The 17,974-nt window shown below is 43.6% G+C and overlaps 2 protein-coding genes across 7 annotated transcripts in view; one reads left to right on the top strand and one right to left on the bottom strand.

The window, feature by feature from the left end:
* The window catches only part of LOC110525628 (calcineurin-binding protein cabin-1), a 67,554-nt gene extending 54,895 nt beyond the window's left edge, over positions 1–12,659 (bottom strand). For 5 of the 6 annotated variants that reach the window (XM_021605913.3, XM_021605912.3, XM_021605914.3 and 2 more), the window contains exons 1-26: positions 10,454–11,121; positions 9,836–9,885; positions 9,522–9,614; positions 9,300–9,413; positions 9,059–9,193; positions 8,714–8,894; positions 8,408–8,537; positions 8,161–8,310; positions 7,654–7,961; positions 7,331–7,508; positions 7,107–7,243; positions 6,796–7,013; positions 6,571–6,643; positions 6,269–6,456; positions 5,876–6,013; positions 5,511–5,702; positions 5,010–5,252; positions 4,750–4,903; positions 4,532–4,647; positions 4,201–4,362; positions 2,673–2,879; positions 2,232–2,383; positions 1,817–2,078; positions 1,461–1,631; positions 863–952; positions 134–285 (exon numbers count right to left, since the gene is read on the bottom strand). In XM_021605913.3, coding sequence (XP_021461588.3) covers positions 134–285; positions 863–952; positions 1,461–1,631; positions 1,817–2,078; positions 2,232–2,383; positions 2,673–2,879; positions 4,201–4,362; positions 4,532–4,647; positions 4,750–4,903; positions 5,010–5,252; positions 5,511–5,702; positions 5,876–6,013; positions 6,269–6,456; positions 6,571–6,643; positions 6,796–7,013; positions 7,107–7,243; positions 7,331–7,508; positions 7,654–7,961; positions 8,161–8,310; positions 8,408–8,537; positions 8,714–8,894; positions 9,059–9,193; positions 9,300–9,413; positions 9,522–9,614; positions 9,836–9,838 — 3,947 coding nt within the window. In that variant the 5' untranslated portion in view covers positions 9,839–9,885; positions 10,454–11,121. Of the gene's footprint in view, positions 1–133; positions 286–862; positions 953–1,460; positions 1,632–1,816; positions 2,079–2,231; positions 2,384–2,672; positions 2,880–4,200; positions 4,363–4,531; positions 4,648–4,749; positions 4,904–5,009; positions 5,253–5,510; positions 5,703–5,875; positions 6,014–6,268; positions 6,457–6,570; positions 6,644–6,795; positions 7,014–7,106; positions 7,244–7,330; positions 7,509–7,653; positions 7,962–8,160; positions 8,311–8,407; positions 8,538–8,713; positions 8,895–9,058; positions 9,194–9,299; positions 9,414–9,521; positions 9,615–9,835; positions 9,886–10,453; positions 11,122–12,387 lie in introns of those variants that run through there. The other variant, XM_090237421.1, reaches the window with a different exon arrangement.
* LOC110525629 (neurofilament light polypeptide) lies at positions 12,620–15,667 on the top strand. Its single transcript, XM_021605918.3, has 4 exons — positions 12,620–13,936; positions 14,310–14,434; positions 14,533–14,843; positions 14,962–15,667. Exons 1-4 carry the CDS (start codon positions 12,869–12,871, stop codon positions 15,168–15,170), a joined length of 1,713 nt encoding a protein of 570 aa, XP_021461593.3. The 5' UTR covers positions 12,620–12,868; the 3' UTR covers positions 15,171–15,667.
* The last annotated feature ends 2,307 nt before the right edge of the window (positions 15,668–17,974 follow it).

The raw sequence follows: 17,974 nt of genomic DNA, 5'->3' as shown, positions 1-17,974 counted from the left end.
AGAGAGGGGGACAAAACAAAAGGTTGGACCAGAGTGGGGGAATTTCATGTTTTTCTTTTGATTTGTAGGCAAGTCACAGAGCGAGTTTCATAACAAACAGCATAGATCCCAGGCTAAGGTTGAGGCCCCTCACTTTTCGTGGGACCTGGGCATGCTCTTCTCTTCCCCCCTGGCGAAGGGTCCGGTGGCTGCCTCAGCCAGGATGTTGAAGAAGATCTCGTGCTCCAGGTCCGGTTCCTCAGCCTCCAGCAGCTTTAGGATGGTGGCACTCAGACGAAAGTACAGCTGGGGGAGAGAGATGCCAGATAGTCAAAGGGATTTATTAAGATGAGGTATACTCTCTCTACATATCTATTACTACACAAAAAGGACACTTGCATGTAATTCCTTCTAGATCAGTGTTATTCTAACTTTTTCAGGAGTTACCCCATTTTTTTCACCAGAATTTCTGGGGACACCTCCCCCCCCAAAAAAAATGTCATGACCCCACCCGACCCCAAATCTAATGACAGAACCTTATAAATAGCCAACTTTCGATTTTTATATGTCAACAAATAACATTCAATTCATTACAAGTTCATCTCGTATAAAAATGAAAAGAAACTCAACAAAAAAAACCTATCTAATTATTATTTCTCAAAAATGTTTGTATATTGTCCCATACAATACTCTGAATTGTATTTTTGGGGGCGACACCGCTGCAGTTCTCCCGCGACCCCGACTTTGAATACCACTGTTGTAGATGAATACATCAACAAACGGTCTTTTTTTTAAGTGGTTGCTTCATGTGCAAAAGCACAACTGTATGTTATGGCTCAGTGGGGACTGGAGCTAGAAACCCTCTGGTCTGAAGCATGTGTACCTCCAGGGCCTCCATAGCCAAGTCAGGGGGATTGTGGTAGTGTATTTTCCGAGGGTATCTGGCAGCCTCCTCATGCAGATAATGTGCTGCCTGCGTGGGAAGAAAAAGAGAGGAGAGACACACTGCTCAATCTCATCTGATGGGTGTTACACACAATGAAACACTGGTTACCATAGTCAATAACTTGCCATGGTCAGATATCAGCCTTTCACCCATATTGCTTAATAAATTGATGACATCGTGTTAGACTTGTTATAACAGAGCAGCAAAACACACTACAAAAGACGAACTGGAAGAAGAGAAAAACAAAACAGAGATACACAGTGAGTCGAAGTTATAGAATGGAGCTAAACAATTGAAGGACTGGGTCTGGAGAGGTGAAGAAGCAGTGGAGGTAACAGGGAAAGACATACAGACAGAGCTGCATCATCTGACCTCTGACTTCCCAGTTTCCCCATCACTCCCCTTCCACCATACTGGCCTCCATGGACATATCTACTCCTTTGAGCCCTCAGACTCCTCCAGTCTGTACAAATCTAGTCTGCAAGGCAGACCTATGAATCACTTGAGTCCACAGATAGTGTCCACTGCTGTGCACCTGTTTGTAGAGCTGGACGTATTCCCGGGGTGGCTGCTTTCGTTTCTCCGCTATCTTCCCCAGCATGTAATGGATGAGCCACTCTTCCTCATCACTATCCCCCTCACACCGAGACGCCCCTTGGAAACACTGGGACGACGTCTCCAGCATTGTATCTCTCCTCTCCTCCATCTGAAAAACACACATTAAATCCAATACTGTCAGTGATTTACCTCCCCTCGACAGATCAATTGACTAAACAATTAATTCAGACACATGATGACCGGAACTGACAGGGTGTGACATCATTTAGTTTAGAGAAGTACAACAGAATACAGTGCCTATGAGTATTCTATACACTGGTCGGTCCACTGCACCTGTTTGACGACCTCGGGGGGCAGCTCGCTCCTCCACTGTTTGACTTGACGCGAGGCGAAGGAGTGCAGGGCATAGGACATGGTGCCGTACTCAATCCACAGAGCCAGGTTGGAGCTGTTGATCTCCAGGGCCCGCTTAAAGCAGTTGAGCACAGCCAGGGAGTGCTTCCAAATGGGGCCATCGCTCTTCAGCTCGTTGGAGTTGAGCTTGTCCTGGATGCGGCTGGCCCTCGCCAGTGCCATGCCAGCCCAGGAGTCAAACCTACAACCATAGAATTAATCATGCCAAGGGAAAATCATCAACATCACACCATTTAGAAATCACCTTGAAGGTAAACAAAAACATATATTCATGTTGAGTTGCTAAAAATGTTTATACTAAAACAACAGAACTATAGCAGCGAACAGAACTGACCTGTTTGGACAAACACAGATGTCATGCATATAGAACTTGATGGCCTTGGACTGCTCCTTGTTCTTGAAGTGGTAGTCAGCCAGGAGGTAGAAGATCTCATTGACCACAGGGGGTGCTGGAGCGCCCCCCTCAGGAAGGCAAGGTACTGGCTCCTAGGTGGGAAGAACCACTGGATGATCTCCTCATGATCTACTATGCTGATAAGGTCAGGTCTGACATCAGTCTTAGAGATTCAACTAGAATCGTATACATATTAAGTATTCCATTTGTAAACCAGACATATTTGAATGTATAATATGACTTGTACAGTGTCATGACCTATAATGAATGGTCATGACGTGCTTTATAGGCCTAAAGCACTCTCCATGGCAACATGTAAAGCCAGGTTGAGGCGATGTACAGTCAATTAGCATTTGTGACTCATAAATGCCCTGTACTGACCTTCCCAGCCGTGCCCTCGATGTAGGCTGACACCTCATCCATGGTGAGGATGGGAGTGTCACTTCGGGGCACAATGCCAGAGATCCTCTTCAGCAGGTTGGCCAGGTCAGCAGACACCGTGCTCGTCTTGTAGCTGTCAAACTCAGGCAGAGTCTTGGGCTTGAAGTACTGGAACATGAAGAGGGCATTGCTCCACAGGAGTTCCACCTGCACGCCAAAGAAAGGCACATTTAGTTTTGATAAGAAAAAATATTGTATTGTACTGTTAAAAAAAATCTATATAATTATTATATTATTTTAACACATACATACACTATTTTAAAAGGCTAATTGATCATTAGAAACCCCTTTTGCAATTACGTTAGCACAGCTGAAAACTGTTGTTCTGATTAAAGAAACAATAAAACTGGCCTTCTTTAGACTAGTTGAGTATCTGGAGCATCAGCATTTGTGGGTTTGATTACAGGCACCATACACATGGTTAGCAGATGTTAATGCGAGGGTAGCGAAAAGCTTGTGCTTCTAGTTCCGACCATGAAGTAATATCTAACAAGTAATCTAACAATGTCACAACAACTACCTTATACACACACACAAGTGTAAAGGAATGAATAAGAATATGTACATAAAAATATATGGATGAGCGATGGCCGAACGGCATAGGGAAGATGCAGTAGATGATATAGAGTACAGTATATACATACGAGATGAGTAATGTAGGGTATGTAAACATTATATAAAGTGGCATTGTTTGAAGTGGCTAGTGATATATTTATTACATTCCATTTTTAATTATTAAAGTGGCTAGAGATGAGTCAGTATGTTGGCAGCAGCCACTCAATGTTAGTGATGGCTGTTTAACAGTCTGATGGCCTTGAGATAGAAAAACAGCTTCTAACTGAAACCTTGGTGATTCCCTCTAGCATGAGAAGGGACTAACAGCACTGGCTGGTACAATCTTAATCAGATGCAGCCAGATAATCAATCTCATAAAAATTCCCTGAAAGTCCACAAATTGCCTACTCATGTCTTGACCCATTCTAGTAGAGTCCTTGGGTCTTATGGCTCAGATGACCAACCAGTAGTTAATTAGTCGGGGATTGCATTCATGAACTAATTAACCTGGTCTCTTAGGAGCAGTCTATTCATCATGCAATTACTGCATATCAGTTACACTACAAGCCAGTAACAGTGTGTAAACAACCTCATGACAGATTGACAGCCACCTAAGTAGCTAGTTGAACATATTACATGATCTCACATGATTTAACATGACTCCCATTAGCTTATCCTCTCTCAAAACAATAGGACAAACCCTGACAGAAATGTGAATGGCATTGAAAGGTAAAGGACAGTCAGTAATACGACATGAAAGGGATACTGTTGGATTCTGGCATTCTGGCTCTACTAACCCAGAGTCAGATGGACTCGTGGACACCATTTTTATGTCCCTGTTTGCAGCGCAAGTAAAACAAGGGCTTGAATGCCAGATCTCACAGTATCCCTGTAAGAGGGCTGGGTGTTTGACCTGTTGAGCAGAGTGCTCCTCTAGATAGCGGGCCTTGCTCTTCTTGCTGGGGTAGGCGTACAGGCAGTAGAAGCACTGCTCCAAGGCCATCTCCAACTCCTCTTTGTAGGGATGGGTGGCCTCCGCTTTAGAGGCAGCCAGCTCTTTCTCCAGAACACAAACCTGAACATGAAGACAACACTAGTAACGTTCTATCCTGATTAAACTATGAAAAATACTTTGAAAGCAATTAAAAACTAATTAAAGCCATTCCATAGGTAAACAAAACAGAGGGAATTAACTGAGCTGACAGAGGATGTCCACACAATCGCAGCCCTGCTGACCAACTCACATAGAACTTGAGCAGAGCGCCGTCTGACTTGCAGCACCAGGAGCGGCGGCCCAGATACTCGTGGGCCGTGTTGAGCAGCATCAAGGAGGAGGGCAGCATGGGGGTGTTAGAGTCTTCTGAAGAGGGTCACAGGGAACAAGTCATTTTAGGGCTTCCAACATGGATTTAAACAGGACATCTTCGCAGTTATGAACATGATGTAGTCCACCACCAAATACCTTCATCGTCCCCTACTGATATGTGCTGGCGAAGCAGGCAGTTGAAAGCAGCCTCCTCGTGCTTGATGATGTGGTACAGGAGAATCCAGGGCAGGACCGAGGAGAAATTAGGCTCCTTGGGATCATCTGGAATCACCATGATGCAGTCAATCAGCTGGAGACAAGACACACAACAAATTTGAATATGATTTTCTGTTTCCAAACACACTCTGTGTCTACCAGATACATTAGAGTCAGTGTTTCCCCGGTGTGTGTCTGACCTGGATGAGGTTGTTGGCCAGCCGGGCCATGCTGGTGTAGCGGTTGACGTTGCTCAGGAGTTGAAGGTCCTCTGTGAAGCAGACCTCGATGCCTCCCAGCAGCGTTGTGATGGTGGAGACCCATTCCTCTTTGGCCGAGTGAGAGCTGGCTGGGACAGCGTTGAGCTGCTGCAGGGCTTCGTTTAGGGCCACCTCGGTGCACTCCAGACACTGACGATAGTCCTTCTGCTTCAACAGGGAGTTCTGGAGTACAGATATGCCGAGAAAAGAGATAAAATGTAATCCATCTAAAAATGGCTCAATGGCTGTCTATTGTACATGTCATCATGCTCATAGAATGTACTGATGTGATAAGCAATAACACTGCTTGTCCTTTTCTATATCGGTAGCACACTGACAAGTAGTGCCATGCCAAACAGAGAAAGGCTTCTTAAAAAAGGAGACTCATATAAAAGACACAGAACACAGTACAACTATTGCTGTATGAATCCAGAAGCTAACCTGCAGCAGAAGCAGCTGGGCAGGCCTCTCAGGAACAGAGCTGACAAACTCCAGAGGCTTGACCCGCCCAGAGCCATAGCTGAGGGTGGGCTGCAGCAGTCGCACCACAGACTCATAGTCCCCAGATTCAAACAGACGCTGGATCTCCTCCAGGGACTGACAACGCTCCAGAGACTTCAGCTTCTTATCAATCTGTCAATGACGTTTGGAGAAAGAAACTCTTTCTGATGAACCAGACAACTCAAAGTCACAGGGGACCTACATGCTCTAACGAGATGGTTGGACAAAATAACAGATCACATGTGAGGGCCAAGTGCATGTTATTCAAATAGGGTATTTGTGTGCTAGTTTTACTGGTCACTGACCTCCTCCACTGAGATGGCTGCATCCACACGCAGGTTGGGCAGGTAGATGGTGTACTTGTCCTCCTCTGTGGTCCGTGCGTGACTCTGCAGCATGTCTGTACACACATCATAGCTCTCCAGGGCCTGGTCCATGTCTCCCTGTGAGAAGACAAGCACACAAAACAAGACTTATGTTATGAATCACATCAACAGAAAATTTTGATCAGATTCAATTCAATGACTAAGAAAAATCAATATGTGAGATTTATTGGGAGGGGTCAACTCCGTATGATGCACATTTTTTTTTATTTTTTTATATATATATATATATATATATTATATATGTAAGCGCTAAGGTAAATATGCAAAAGAAAACATGGGTAAATGAGGTTACAGGATGAATGTTAAGTTTACCTGCAGGGCCAAGAAGCGTGCCTTGAGCCAGTAAACACGTACCACCACGGCCACCCAATTGTCCTCAAACAAGTACCCCTGTGATGATCCCAAGGCCAGCTGTAACAGGTCCCCTTCAAAGTGCTGCCCTGGGAACTCTGCTTCACACACAACACTGCTCTGGCCCCCACTGCACTTTCTAGGTGACCCTTTACAAAAAGAAAAGGTAAGGAACATACCAGTACGGTTATTCAAAAAGAAGCCAACCAATATGGTTACTTCATAAAGGAATACCAAAGTAAAGTGATCTGTTTGACACATACCATTTTTGCCTTTGCTGTGAGACCATTGCTCCAACTGAAGCTCCATACATGATAGGCTCATCAGAAACATTTCCTGCACATGAAACACCAATTACAACTCATTTACAGACAGATTGACAGGTGCAATAGGTGGGATGACAAAACATTGGTACTTCAATTTAAAACACTGTTGATGAAGTAACAAATCAGGAGAGAGTCACAATAGATCCCTGGGCTGTCCCATACCCGTATGTGTTGATTACTGCAGTCGCGGAGCAGAGGGTTGGGCAGGCCGCTACTGTGCTTCCTCCAGCTGTGATACACCTCCAGCACCACTGCAGTCAGCCCCCGAGGCCACTCCTCCATGAACTTCTGACCCACCGCTTTCAGATAGCACATCATCAACTCTAATATCCCACCATTGCTCATATTATTGAGCAGGAAGTTGTGGACATCCTCTTGTTCTGGGGATGAAGAAAGACAATGTCATGTAAATCCTATAAGATGTTTGACATTACTGCATTTGAGTCATGTAGAGGATTGTATAAGACATGTACCGGATTCCATGTATTCAATAGAGTCTAAAAGCATGCCGCTGTTGCCATGGAGCAGCTGGGAGTCCTGCTTAACTTCACACTGAGCTTCCAGGTTACTCAGGCTCTCGTCATCATCCTCAAGGTCAAACTTCTTTAGTCTGAGTGGTACAGGAGAGCCTCATCACCATCCAAAACAATATATTTGCATTGCGTTGTTATTGTTCCCTTGGGGTTCATGACAATACCTGGATGGTAGGTATTTGAAAAGCAGCTCCTGGAAGTCGATCTTCTCCTCCTTCTTGCACTTGGTGTTTCTGACCCGAGCTGAGCGGCGCTTGGCAGTGTCTCCGCTGTCCTCCATTGTGCGTCTCCTCTTAGGGGCCTTCTTCTCTTTCTCCTTCACAGTGAAGGATGTGTCCATAGCTGTGAAGGCACAAATTTACATTTAAACAATACATTAATTATCAGAGCATACAATAAGCCATTCTGACACAATTTGTTTTGTTGTCTAAATGCTTGCAAATCAATGGAATTGACATGCTAAATTAGATGAAAAGAAACAACTGACCAACAGAGGGGGCTGTAGTTGTAATGACCTCTACTGTCTGGCTCTGTGTGATCTGAACCAGAGGGCTGGGCTGGGACAGTGCTGATGGCTCAGGGACAGGAAGTGGAGGCAGGGAGGAGCTGGGGCTGCTGCTGGGGATGGTCTGAATATCACTGACAGGAGGGCAGGGCTCAGGAGGCAAGGCCTGGAGGCAGTTGGGGTCGCGGTACTGGGACAGGTCAATTCTGCGGCCCAGGCTTGGGCGTGGCGGCTCGCAGGTTGTCTGATGTCTGTACATGGCAAGGAGGCTCTCTCCAACATTCTTCCACCTGAGAATCATAACAATGCTAAATGCTTTGTCAATTAAAACAATCCTATCATTAATCAAAGTGAAAAGCAAGGGAGTAAACTGCAAAAAATAAATACATGTTTAAGTATTCACAGCAACTCTGTATCCTGTGAAACTAAACGAGGAGAAGGGGAGGTGCATCCACCTGTCAACAGATAAGATTAAGTGTGAAGACTCACGAGAAACAGCGGATGGGTTGGACTAGGACCAGGTCTGGTTTGGGTTCCCGGGCAGAGAGAGCCTGCCTGCGCCGTCGCAGATCCATCGCCTCCTCCACAATGGCCTGGGTCTCCTCCTCATCCACCTCCACATAGTGAATGGACATGTCACTGCATATGGAGCATGAGGACAAGATCATGACCACATGGACTGCTGTATGACAGCACACATTTAGGATAAGTAAACAGGTAGGTAGAAGGGCTGTACCACTTCAAGAACATTTGCATGGAGTCCCTCTTCAGACAAGGCTGTTCTTCAAAGATCTTCTCCTTCAACACCAGCCCTTTGGTGTAACAATGATCCTTTTCCAGGGCTTTGCAGATGAAATACAAACAGCCTAGAAAACAGTATGATAGATAATTATCCCCTTCATCATTTTTGCACACCTGGACCACCCTTAAACATTGTTTTCAAATCAACAGTTCTAAACAGTAAGAAATATGATAAAAACAATACTGATTAGTTAGTCCTTTGCACAGTGACAGAGGACAGACATACAGAGGAATGACTCACAGCTGTAGTCACTGAGTGTGTAAAGAACAGTTATGAGGTTATCCAGACAGGGCCAATGGTCTGGGTTACATTGCAGACCCTCCTCAAAGGCATGCCGTGCCAAAGGAATGCGCAACAGTCGCACCGCCACCTGACCAATCTTGTACCACATGTTCACATCTGTGGAATCCAGCATCACAGCCTGCGAGAAAACATATACTGTATCTTCAGGTCACATGGACTTGAACAAATGTATTGTGTACACTAAACAACATTTAGTCTCCCGCTAAGATGTTCCTTACCCCTTATTAGTTATATGGTTTACTGATAGGTTACATAACTTATGCTCTCTTTGGATGAGTTTACCTCCAAGTAAAATTCCATGGCTGTCTCCAAATCATCCCGCAGCGCAGCCAAACTAGCCAGGTTTTTGAAGGTAGAGTATTTCAGCATCAGCCCTGGATGCTTAAGACCCACCTTTTGGTCGTCCGAGGGCATTGCCTGTGAGAGGCATGACAACATGTTAAATCATATAAAGGGTTATTGTGCAGGATCATTTCAATAAGACATGCAGTGAAACACATCAAGTCTCCGAAGGGAATGATACCTCTTTGAGCAATGGGGTTTTGAGGAGTTCATGATAAGCCTTTGCAGACTCCTCAAACTTGTCATGCTTTTGAAGATCTAATGCTTTATGATACAAAGCAAATGCCTCTGCTTCCTGTAGAGGAAAAATAGGGAAATAATTCAGAACAAGCAAATATCTACTTTGAAAGCAAAGTTTAACCAAATGTCGTTGGTGTAATGCGGCTCAGCAAGATTACCACACCTGTGCCTCCTTAGTTCGACTCTTTTTAGTTTTCAGAGGGTCTTCAGACTCATCCGCTGCGGCTGAGGCTGCATTTAGTGCTGCAATCCGGATCTGAAGAAAATATTACATTATTGGCCAAAGACATCAATGTGCAATACAAATGTGAGAATTGATGGTCCTGTGAAAAACTGAGCATGTGGTACTGGTACAGTATTACTAGCGATTTGACTACCTGTTCAGGAGAATGCATTGGGCAACTACTTCATCGCTACTACTTTGGAAGTTTTGGCTATTTGTATAGGATTGTTAGGATGTAAAATAAAGAAACAAACCATCTTTGAGTCATGCGCTTACAATGGTCATCAATTCCAACTGTCCAGACCTATAGACAAGATTACAAACACAAATGATATTGGATAAACATTGCTGCAGGAAGTTAGCTATCTGTATGTATTGTAACGTTACTCTTTAGTTTAAATAGTTTTTCAAAACAACTGCAGCAATGCTAAGCTAAATATCAATGTTGAAAATAGAAGTTAATAACATGAAGTGTATAGATAGATAGCTAGCTAGCTAGCTAGCAAGTGAATGTCAGTGTCAGAAATTATGCTATGTAACGTTAGCTAGCTATCGATCGTCTAGGGCAAAGATAGGAGGCAAGCTGCAAAACACAGACGATAACCTGTCGAATCATAGCTAGCTAGCTAACGTTAGTGATACCCTTGTAAAAAAAATTTTAAAAAAGACTTGACATCACAATCTACCGATAGAAAACTAACCGAGGTGAGGTTTTTGATTTGATTCCAAAAAATATATAGTTAGCTTGCTTGCTATCCTTATTCCATCCTGACCCGAATCAGTCTCAGTAGCTAGCTAGCGCGGTACAACTAGCTAGCTAGCTAATAGTCTCGGTGTGCATCACTTGCACATTTTTGTTACTAGCCACTTACCAATCCTTCCCAATCTCATCATTCCCTGCATTGACCAGACTTGTTCGGTACTTTGACAATCGAACATATATTGGGAGTCTGCATCAATATGATACAATATTATAAAGCCGTAACAACAGCTAGCTGTGAGGGTCTTGAAAACTTTGACACTCCTTTGTTGTTGTAAATGCACTAGAGCTCGTTCACTCTGCATGAGGGGAATGATCCGATGACTAGTAAAATCGTGGGTTATTGGACAGCTTAATACCGGGTGGGTTCGAAGCGCCAATCATAAGATCTGATATTCAGTTGATTGTCCGCAATTGGTGCACGGCTCTGTTCACTTCATTTCAAGCTTTTATTCAGACCCCCCGGCAACCCTTTTAAGTATTCTTGATAGACTTTATGTCTATAATTGAATCTCTGAAATGACTAAATAATAAGAAAAGCTTGTCTACAACCCAATATTAGAATATTGTAAATTATTTTCTAAAATAAGTGTCATCGTCACTTCGCGTATGCTTTTATGTTATTTTCAATTATTAAACTCCATAATGTCTGTCTTTTATATTTTGCAACAAAAATAATAATAAAAAATACGATGCCGTGCAAAACCAGTTTACCCAAATATAATATTTTCTATTGACAAAATAGTCGAGTGACCGCTCTAACAATGCAAATAACAAAAATGGAAACCAGGCGGGAGGAGGCGAGATCAGATGGGACCGTTCTAGCCAATGAGAGGGCAGATACGTGTGTGACCAAAGTTGCCGGAATGCCACGTGCGTCCACTTATATCAGTGCATTCATAACAATCCGAACATTACGAAACTTCTGTTCGATCAAATAAGCCTGGTAACAAATTAGCAATTACATTTTTTGTTGACCAAAATCGACACTTTCATTGACCACTTCGTGGTCTTATTTTCGTGGAAAGATTTGGGGCAGAGTAAACCCTCTCGCTTTGCCTCTTCTTCTGGTTTACCCAATGGCAAAGATACATAGGAGTCAGGTTAGGTTGTGGGCAATGGGCATCTTTGTCCATGGTTTACCCAGAACATTTATCTCAAACCAGAGTAAATCATCTTTGGTGGGGTGTGGTGGTCTCTGTAACCAAGGCAAACTGATTTATGCAGCAGTAACCTGTTTTGGGACTATGGGGTTGGGACTACAAGGATGCTTGAAATGATGATTCACAGTAGTGATTTGTATTAGCTGTAAAAACCCTCCATGCTTGATTACCTGTGAATCTGATGTGAGAAATGGCATGGTATATCTACAGAATAATATGAGTACATGTTTTTAGAGAATTTAGACGTTTTTACAAAAATATCATTCACAACACTTCATTTTATTGATAAGGCTTCCTCTTAGTGGAACTTTAAATATACATCAGTTAGATCTGTGAGCACTTGTATGGAGTACCTGGTGCCTAATCAGAATTTTCATGAAAATATCATTACATTCACAACTTTTAATGGTCTTCATAAAGCTTTCTCAAGACATGAACTTTAAATAGACATGAGTTAGAGGTTTGAGAGCTGGTATGGCATATTTAGAGTCTGAGTAGCTAGATAGAGGGAAACATCTTTAGATGATTAATTGATTTTCACAAAATATAATTACATTCACAATTTTAAATTGTCTTCAAAAGGCTTCCCGAAGCTGTGACCATTGTGTATAAATTGTTTTGGAGTCTGTGCGAGGTTGCATATATAGACTAGAGCCTTGTCTGAATAGCCAGATAAAGGAAAAATGTCATTGAAAATTCAGGGGATAGCCCAAATGGGTTTCAAACCCAGAAACTGTCAGTCCAGTAGTACTGTCACCATAAAGCCTGAACTAAGGGCTACATAAAAATGGCAAAGGTTTTTAATACTGATACAAATGTGGAGCAAAAGCTAAACATACAAAAATTAGGTTCAAAATGAGTCACTGCAGTGATCTGGACTCACACAGTTGTAGGGTAGTGGCAAAATGGTGCAGTGCTGTGTCATTGTTGGCAAAAGTCTTGCTCCCTCAATTGCCAGCGCTGTAGTTTAAAGCCTCTGCAGTCACCTGATGCGCTGCTGAGATTTTGTTTGTTTTTAGGGGCTAATGGTAATATTTGCTATTCATCGTGTTTCAGAGAGATAGACATGCTTCTCAGCTAAATGTATATTTTGTTTTCTCAGACTGTCCTCATTGCCCTCCGTCTCTCCACTGCTTATCCCCGCCCCTTATCACTGCTTATCCCCGCCCCTTACATCTCTCTCATTCCCTTCCTTAACAGCTCAGACTTGGCTGGCTGACGCTATCATTGATCCCTGCTGTCAGTGCTCTAAAAAAATGTTTGCGTCACAGTCATTACCAGCTCTATAAAAGATACAGTGATGCAGATTCCACTGTGTCGACCCAGCAACTCTATTACAGTTAGAGCTGCCTGTTTCGCAAGTCATGAGTTCCATTGCTTACGACCCTTACTTTCCCTCCTCTTCCCACAAGAGGAGGGTGATGCTGCGCAGTGGAGGGTATGGAGACAGTGCGGGAGGGATGGCATCCAGGTCTGTGTATTCCAGCCACTCTGCCCCCCTCTCATACCATGGGTCATCCCGACTGCATTACCCAACATACAGCCGTAGCTCCTCCATGCTGCTGTCTACCCCCAGATCTGCTGCCGCTGCTGAACTCGACATCAGCCAGGCGGTGCAGGTGAGCACTGAGTTCAAGGCCGTGCGGACGCAGGAGAAAGCCCAGCTACAGGAGCTGAATGACCGCTTTGCCAGTTTCATTGAGCGCGTCCACGAGCTGGAGCAGCAGAACAAGGTGCTGGATGCTGAACTGCTGATCCTCAGGCAGAGGCATGGCGAGCCCTCCCACCTCAGGTCCCTGTATGAGCACGAGATCCGCCAGCTCCGTGCTGCTGTGGAGGAGGCCCGCGATGAGAAACAGGCTGCCCAGAACCACAGGGACCAGATGGAGGAGGTGCTGCAGAGTCTGCAAGGACGTTATGAAGAGGAGGTAGTGAGCAGGGAAGAGGTGGAGGGGCAACTGATGGATGCCAGGAAAGGGGCGGATGAGGCTGCTTTGGGCCGTGCTGAGCTGGAGAAGAGGACGGAGACGCTGCTGGATGAGCTGGCCTTCCTGAAACGTCTCCATGAGGGGGAGATAGCTGAGCTGCAGGCACAGGTGCAGTACAATGCCCAGGTGTCCGTGGAGATGGAGGTGGCCAAGCCAGACCTGTCTTCAGCCCTCCGAGACATCCGTGTCCAGTATGAGAAACTGGCACATCGCAACCTCCAGTCAGCCGAGGAATGGTTCCGCAGCAAGGTGAGTGTGATGACAGAAGGCACCGCCCGCAACACAGACAACATTCGCAATGCCAAAGAAGATGCCGGGGAGTACCGCCGCCTGATTCAAACACGGAACCAGGAGATTGAAGCCTGCCGTGATAGGAACCAGTCCCTGGAGAATCAGTTACAGGAGGTAGAGGAGGAACAGAGTGCTGAGATCGCAGCCCTACAGGTCAGTGCCAGAGCAGCATGAATGAAAATCATACAATTTCTCATAAAAAAATGTCACGTCTGAATATCTGCATTAGACCCTGCTGAGCCTAATCCTTCAGACAAATGTACACAATATTCTACAGAAATGCGGTGTAATGCATCCGTTAAGTCAACAAGGTAAGTTTTGGACTGTAGATTACATGTACAAATAATTTGATAATAATGTGTATTGAAAATATGTCTACACTAGAAAATAGTGCTAAGTTTGTATAGTATTGTTTTAGAGTGCCTCCCTATTACTTAAAATGTTTTTATTTCATAGTTATTCCACAATAAACACTTTATTAATCATGTTACACTGTTAACATAATAAAGCATCTCTCCAAAAACAGGAATCAATTGGCCAGCTGGAGGATGAGTTGAGGACAACCAAGAATGAAATGGCTCAGTACCTGAAGGATTATCAAGACCTCTTGAATGTTAAGATGGCTCTGGACATCGAGATCGCAGCTTACAGGTCTGTGGCTTATAAAATTAGATCAGCATGTTTTGTGCCGTATCTCGTTATCTACATGTTATCTACATATCTACCCTATGTATCTATTATCTTTCCAGGAAGCTGCTTGAAGGGGAGGAGAATCGCTTCAGTGCAGTAGGACCAGGGACAATGTCCAGTGTCTATTCCCAAAGCCTGTGTGTTGCCCCATCCCGCAACCGCCCCATGTTTTCCATGCAGTCCAGCCTGACCTCTGGTGCCCCCTACCTACGCATGTACAGCTCATCATTCTCCTCTGCAGATGAGATTATAGCTGCTAGTCAAGCACAGCCTGCTGAGTCAAGTCCTCAGGAGGAAGAGGAGGAGGAAGGAGAGAAGGGAGACGAGGAAGCAAAGGAAGAGGATGTTGAAGAAGAGAAAAAAGCAGAAGGTCAGTATTGTCCAGAGTTTAAATTAATGTGCTTTCAAAAAAAATGAATGGAGGTTTTGAGATGTCATGTTCCGTATCTGCAGCGGATAGCAACTAATCACACTGTCTCTACCTACAGATGACAATGGAGATATGAAGGAAGAGGCAGAAGAGGAGGCTAAAGAAAATGGAGACGATGGAGGAGATGAAAACCAAGAAGGTAGAGATAGAGAGGAGGATGGAGCCAATGAAACAGAAGAAGGGCATGATAAGGGAGAAGAGGATGAAAGCAAAAATGAAGTAGAAGTGGCAGAGGAAAAAGAGAAGCCAAAGGACAAAAATATTTAAATCAAGATTCTTATGAATGACACATTGATTGTCCCATATTGAGGTGCTCTACAAAAAAATCCATTAGTTCAGTACAATCAATCAGGAAACCATTGCATACAGCAGAGGCCTTTATGTTTGTGTGCAAAGAGGTAGTATGGCTGTACACTGAGTGAAGCAAAACATGACAGTGTATGCATGTGTGTGCCAGCAAGGCGATAAATAATAAAAAGCAAATACCTGTATATGAAATACATTAAAATAAATGCAATATGAGTGCTCTATGGGTGAGAGAAATGAGAAAGAATGTGTGGAGTTTTGTGAGCAAATACTGTATTGTATTAGCCTAAGAAATATTTGTTTGAAAAACCTATGTGCATTTCTGTCACCACAATATGCAGATAAGAACACCACTGTGTTCAATATACTTGATTTTCAATGCCTTAGACATATTCTTAGTGGGATCAATTATGTACTGTACTGAACACAAATAAAGACTTAAAACATGTCCATCTGAATACATCCATTTCTGGTATTATTGCACTATTGAATTCACTCATGAAGTTGCTACTCGTTTTCCTGACTATCAGGATGAGTCAGCAATAAGAGTTTGGAAATGGATATGCCTAGTTAGTTGAACAATGAATGCCTTCAACTGAAATGTGTATTCTGCATTTCTCTCTCTGAATCAGAGAGGTGCAGGGGGCTGCCTTAATCGTCTATGCCTTTGGCACCCAGGGAATAGTGGGTTAACTGCCTTGCTCAGGGGCAGAACAACAGATTTTTACCTTGTCAGCTCGGTGATTTACAATCCAGCAACCTTTCAGTTAGTGGCCCAACACTAACCACTACGCTACCTGCCGGAGTGTATAGATAATAGCATTGGTGATTCAGGATGTTCTTTTAGAGTACAAGGAGAGTATTAGAAAAACTGTTTCCTTTTTAGGTTGGTTGATAGATTATGTAATTCCTCAATAATATACGTACTACCTGTATGTCTCATGAGAAACACCCTCTTTGGTGGCCCTTTGACAAACACTGAACAAACTTTGGAAATTGCTGATAGTTTCCCCACCTTGGTAGATTTTAAAATGATAAAGAACAGCTCAGAAGCAAACACATTTTTTCATTAATTTTTTCAAATCGACCAGAAATCAGTGATTGAGAGAACTTTCACATACATCAACTCACATTTAAGATGTTATTAATATTCCTCTGGGTGTTCTTCTGTTTTTCTAAATACATTGAACCATCTTCAGTAGAGAACAGGAACCCTGTGTGTGTGTGTCTCATAAGTCAGAAGGTCCTTTCTGTCCCATTATCCCCTTTGTGTGATCAGTGAGCTGACATTAGTGTTTTTTGGGCTGGCTCACTCTCCTTCACATCACTGGCCATAAATTAGAACCTTTACGATTCAGTTAGCTTGCTGCTGCACCAAAGGATCTGGCCAAATGTCTACCGATGGAGGATGCCAGCAGAAAGCAATTCCATTAGAGAAATACATGAGGAAAGTTTCACATTAAACCTGGACAGGGGATGGTCTGTTTTATTCAATATACTCTTTTTGCACCACACTGGTGGCAGAAATGCACAGCCGTTCATACACATGCAGGAAAATTGCATACATACTGTGGGCTGTGTGAGACTTGTTGCTATTCATATCAATTTGAATTTTGTGGATGTATATCCCCAACAAGGAGAACACTTGTTCTTCCAAGGATATACGTTTTACTTGACAGGGATGCAGAGAGAATGGCTTAATTACTGCAGTGGCTGAAGTTTCCCATACATGGCATAACTCACACTATATACAGCACATCAATGTAGGCTAACAATTGGACTACAGATGCAGCAGGGCTCTGAAAATATAACTTGGCAGTAGAATTAAGGAAAAACACCTTCAACAAAACACTATATTACAGTCATATTTCACCTTATTAGAAAGCCAACACCCCAAACTCTGCAGCTGCCACCTCCCTCTTTTCCCCCCTTCTCTATTTTCCCTGTCCTCAGCTCACCCCATACTCTGCAGCTCCTCCCTCCACCCCTCCCTTTTTTCCTCCAACAAAAGAGAGGGCGTTGCAATGAGAAAATGAGGAGACTGCATGTGTATCAAACTGATACCAGCACAGATTCTCTGTATAAAAAAGACAACAAAAAAGGAAGTTAAGAAGTTGGGCTCAACTTGTTTTTGAAACTCATTTTAAAGCAACCAGGGTAGCCATGAGGGAAATGTACCTCAGCAAACATAAGTCAAAACACCACCTGATTCTCTCTTGGGAAAACAATGTTAATGTCAAGTGTTGTATTGTGTCTATACAGTAAAACATTTTTTTAAAGGAAACCAAAGCCCATTCTACTGTATGTCATACAAAAGGTCTGTAGGTCATATTGCACAAAAGACACAAGTGAAATGTATGTTGCTGGGATCTTATGGACATTCATTGTCATTCACAAAATGGGCTTGAGAGGACTGTGCAAGTCCTCGCAACTGATCTGCTGCCCTCTTGCGGAGCAACAAAGTAATAGGAGGGGGTTGTCCACCCTTGCCCCCCCCCCAGGAAATGGACTAGTCGATAGTGCTGGTGAAATGTTGCTGTGCCCAGGGTTTCTGTGATGCCAGGGAAACCCTGAGTGATCAGCTGCCCATCAGATTCCTGCAAATCACTGGAGCAACAGAACTAAATGCCCTTGAGAAATTTCTCCAGCCCTATCCCTCAGCTTTTTACCAAAAAGGTGGGGAGGGCGCTTTGTTATCGTTTCAATTGCTGATTGCCACTTTAAAGAAGTAGACCCTGTCATGGTCATGAGGTGGGCATCTACTC

The sequence above is a fragment of the Oncorhynchus mykiss genome, chromosome 6 (genome assembly GCF_057628025.1).
Source record: "Oncorhynchus mykiss isolate SJ-2025 chromosome 6, ASM5762802v1, whole genome shotgun sequence".
In the NCBI taxonomy this organism is placed as follows: Eukaryota; Metazoa; Chordata; class Actinopteri; order Salmoniformes; family Salmonidae; genus Oncorhynchus; species Oncorhynchus mykiss.
Note: the sequence above shows the minus strand (reverse complement) of the source record. Positions and strands in the feature narration are given on the sequence as shown.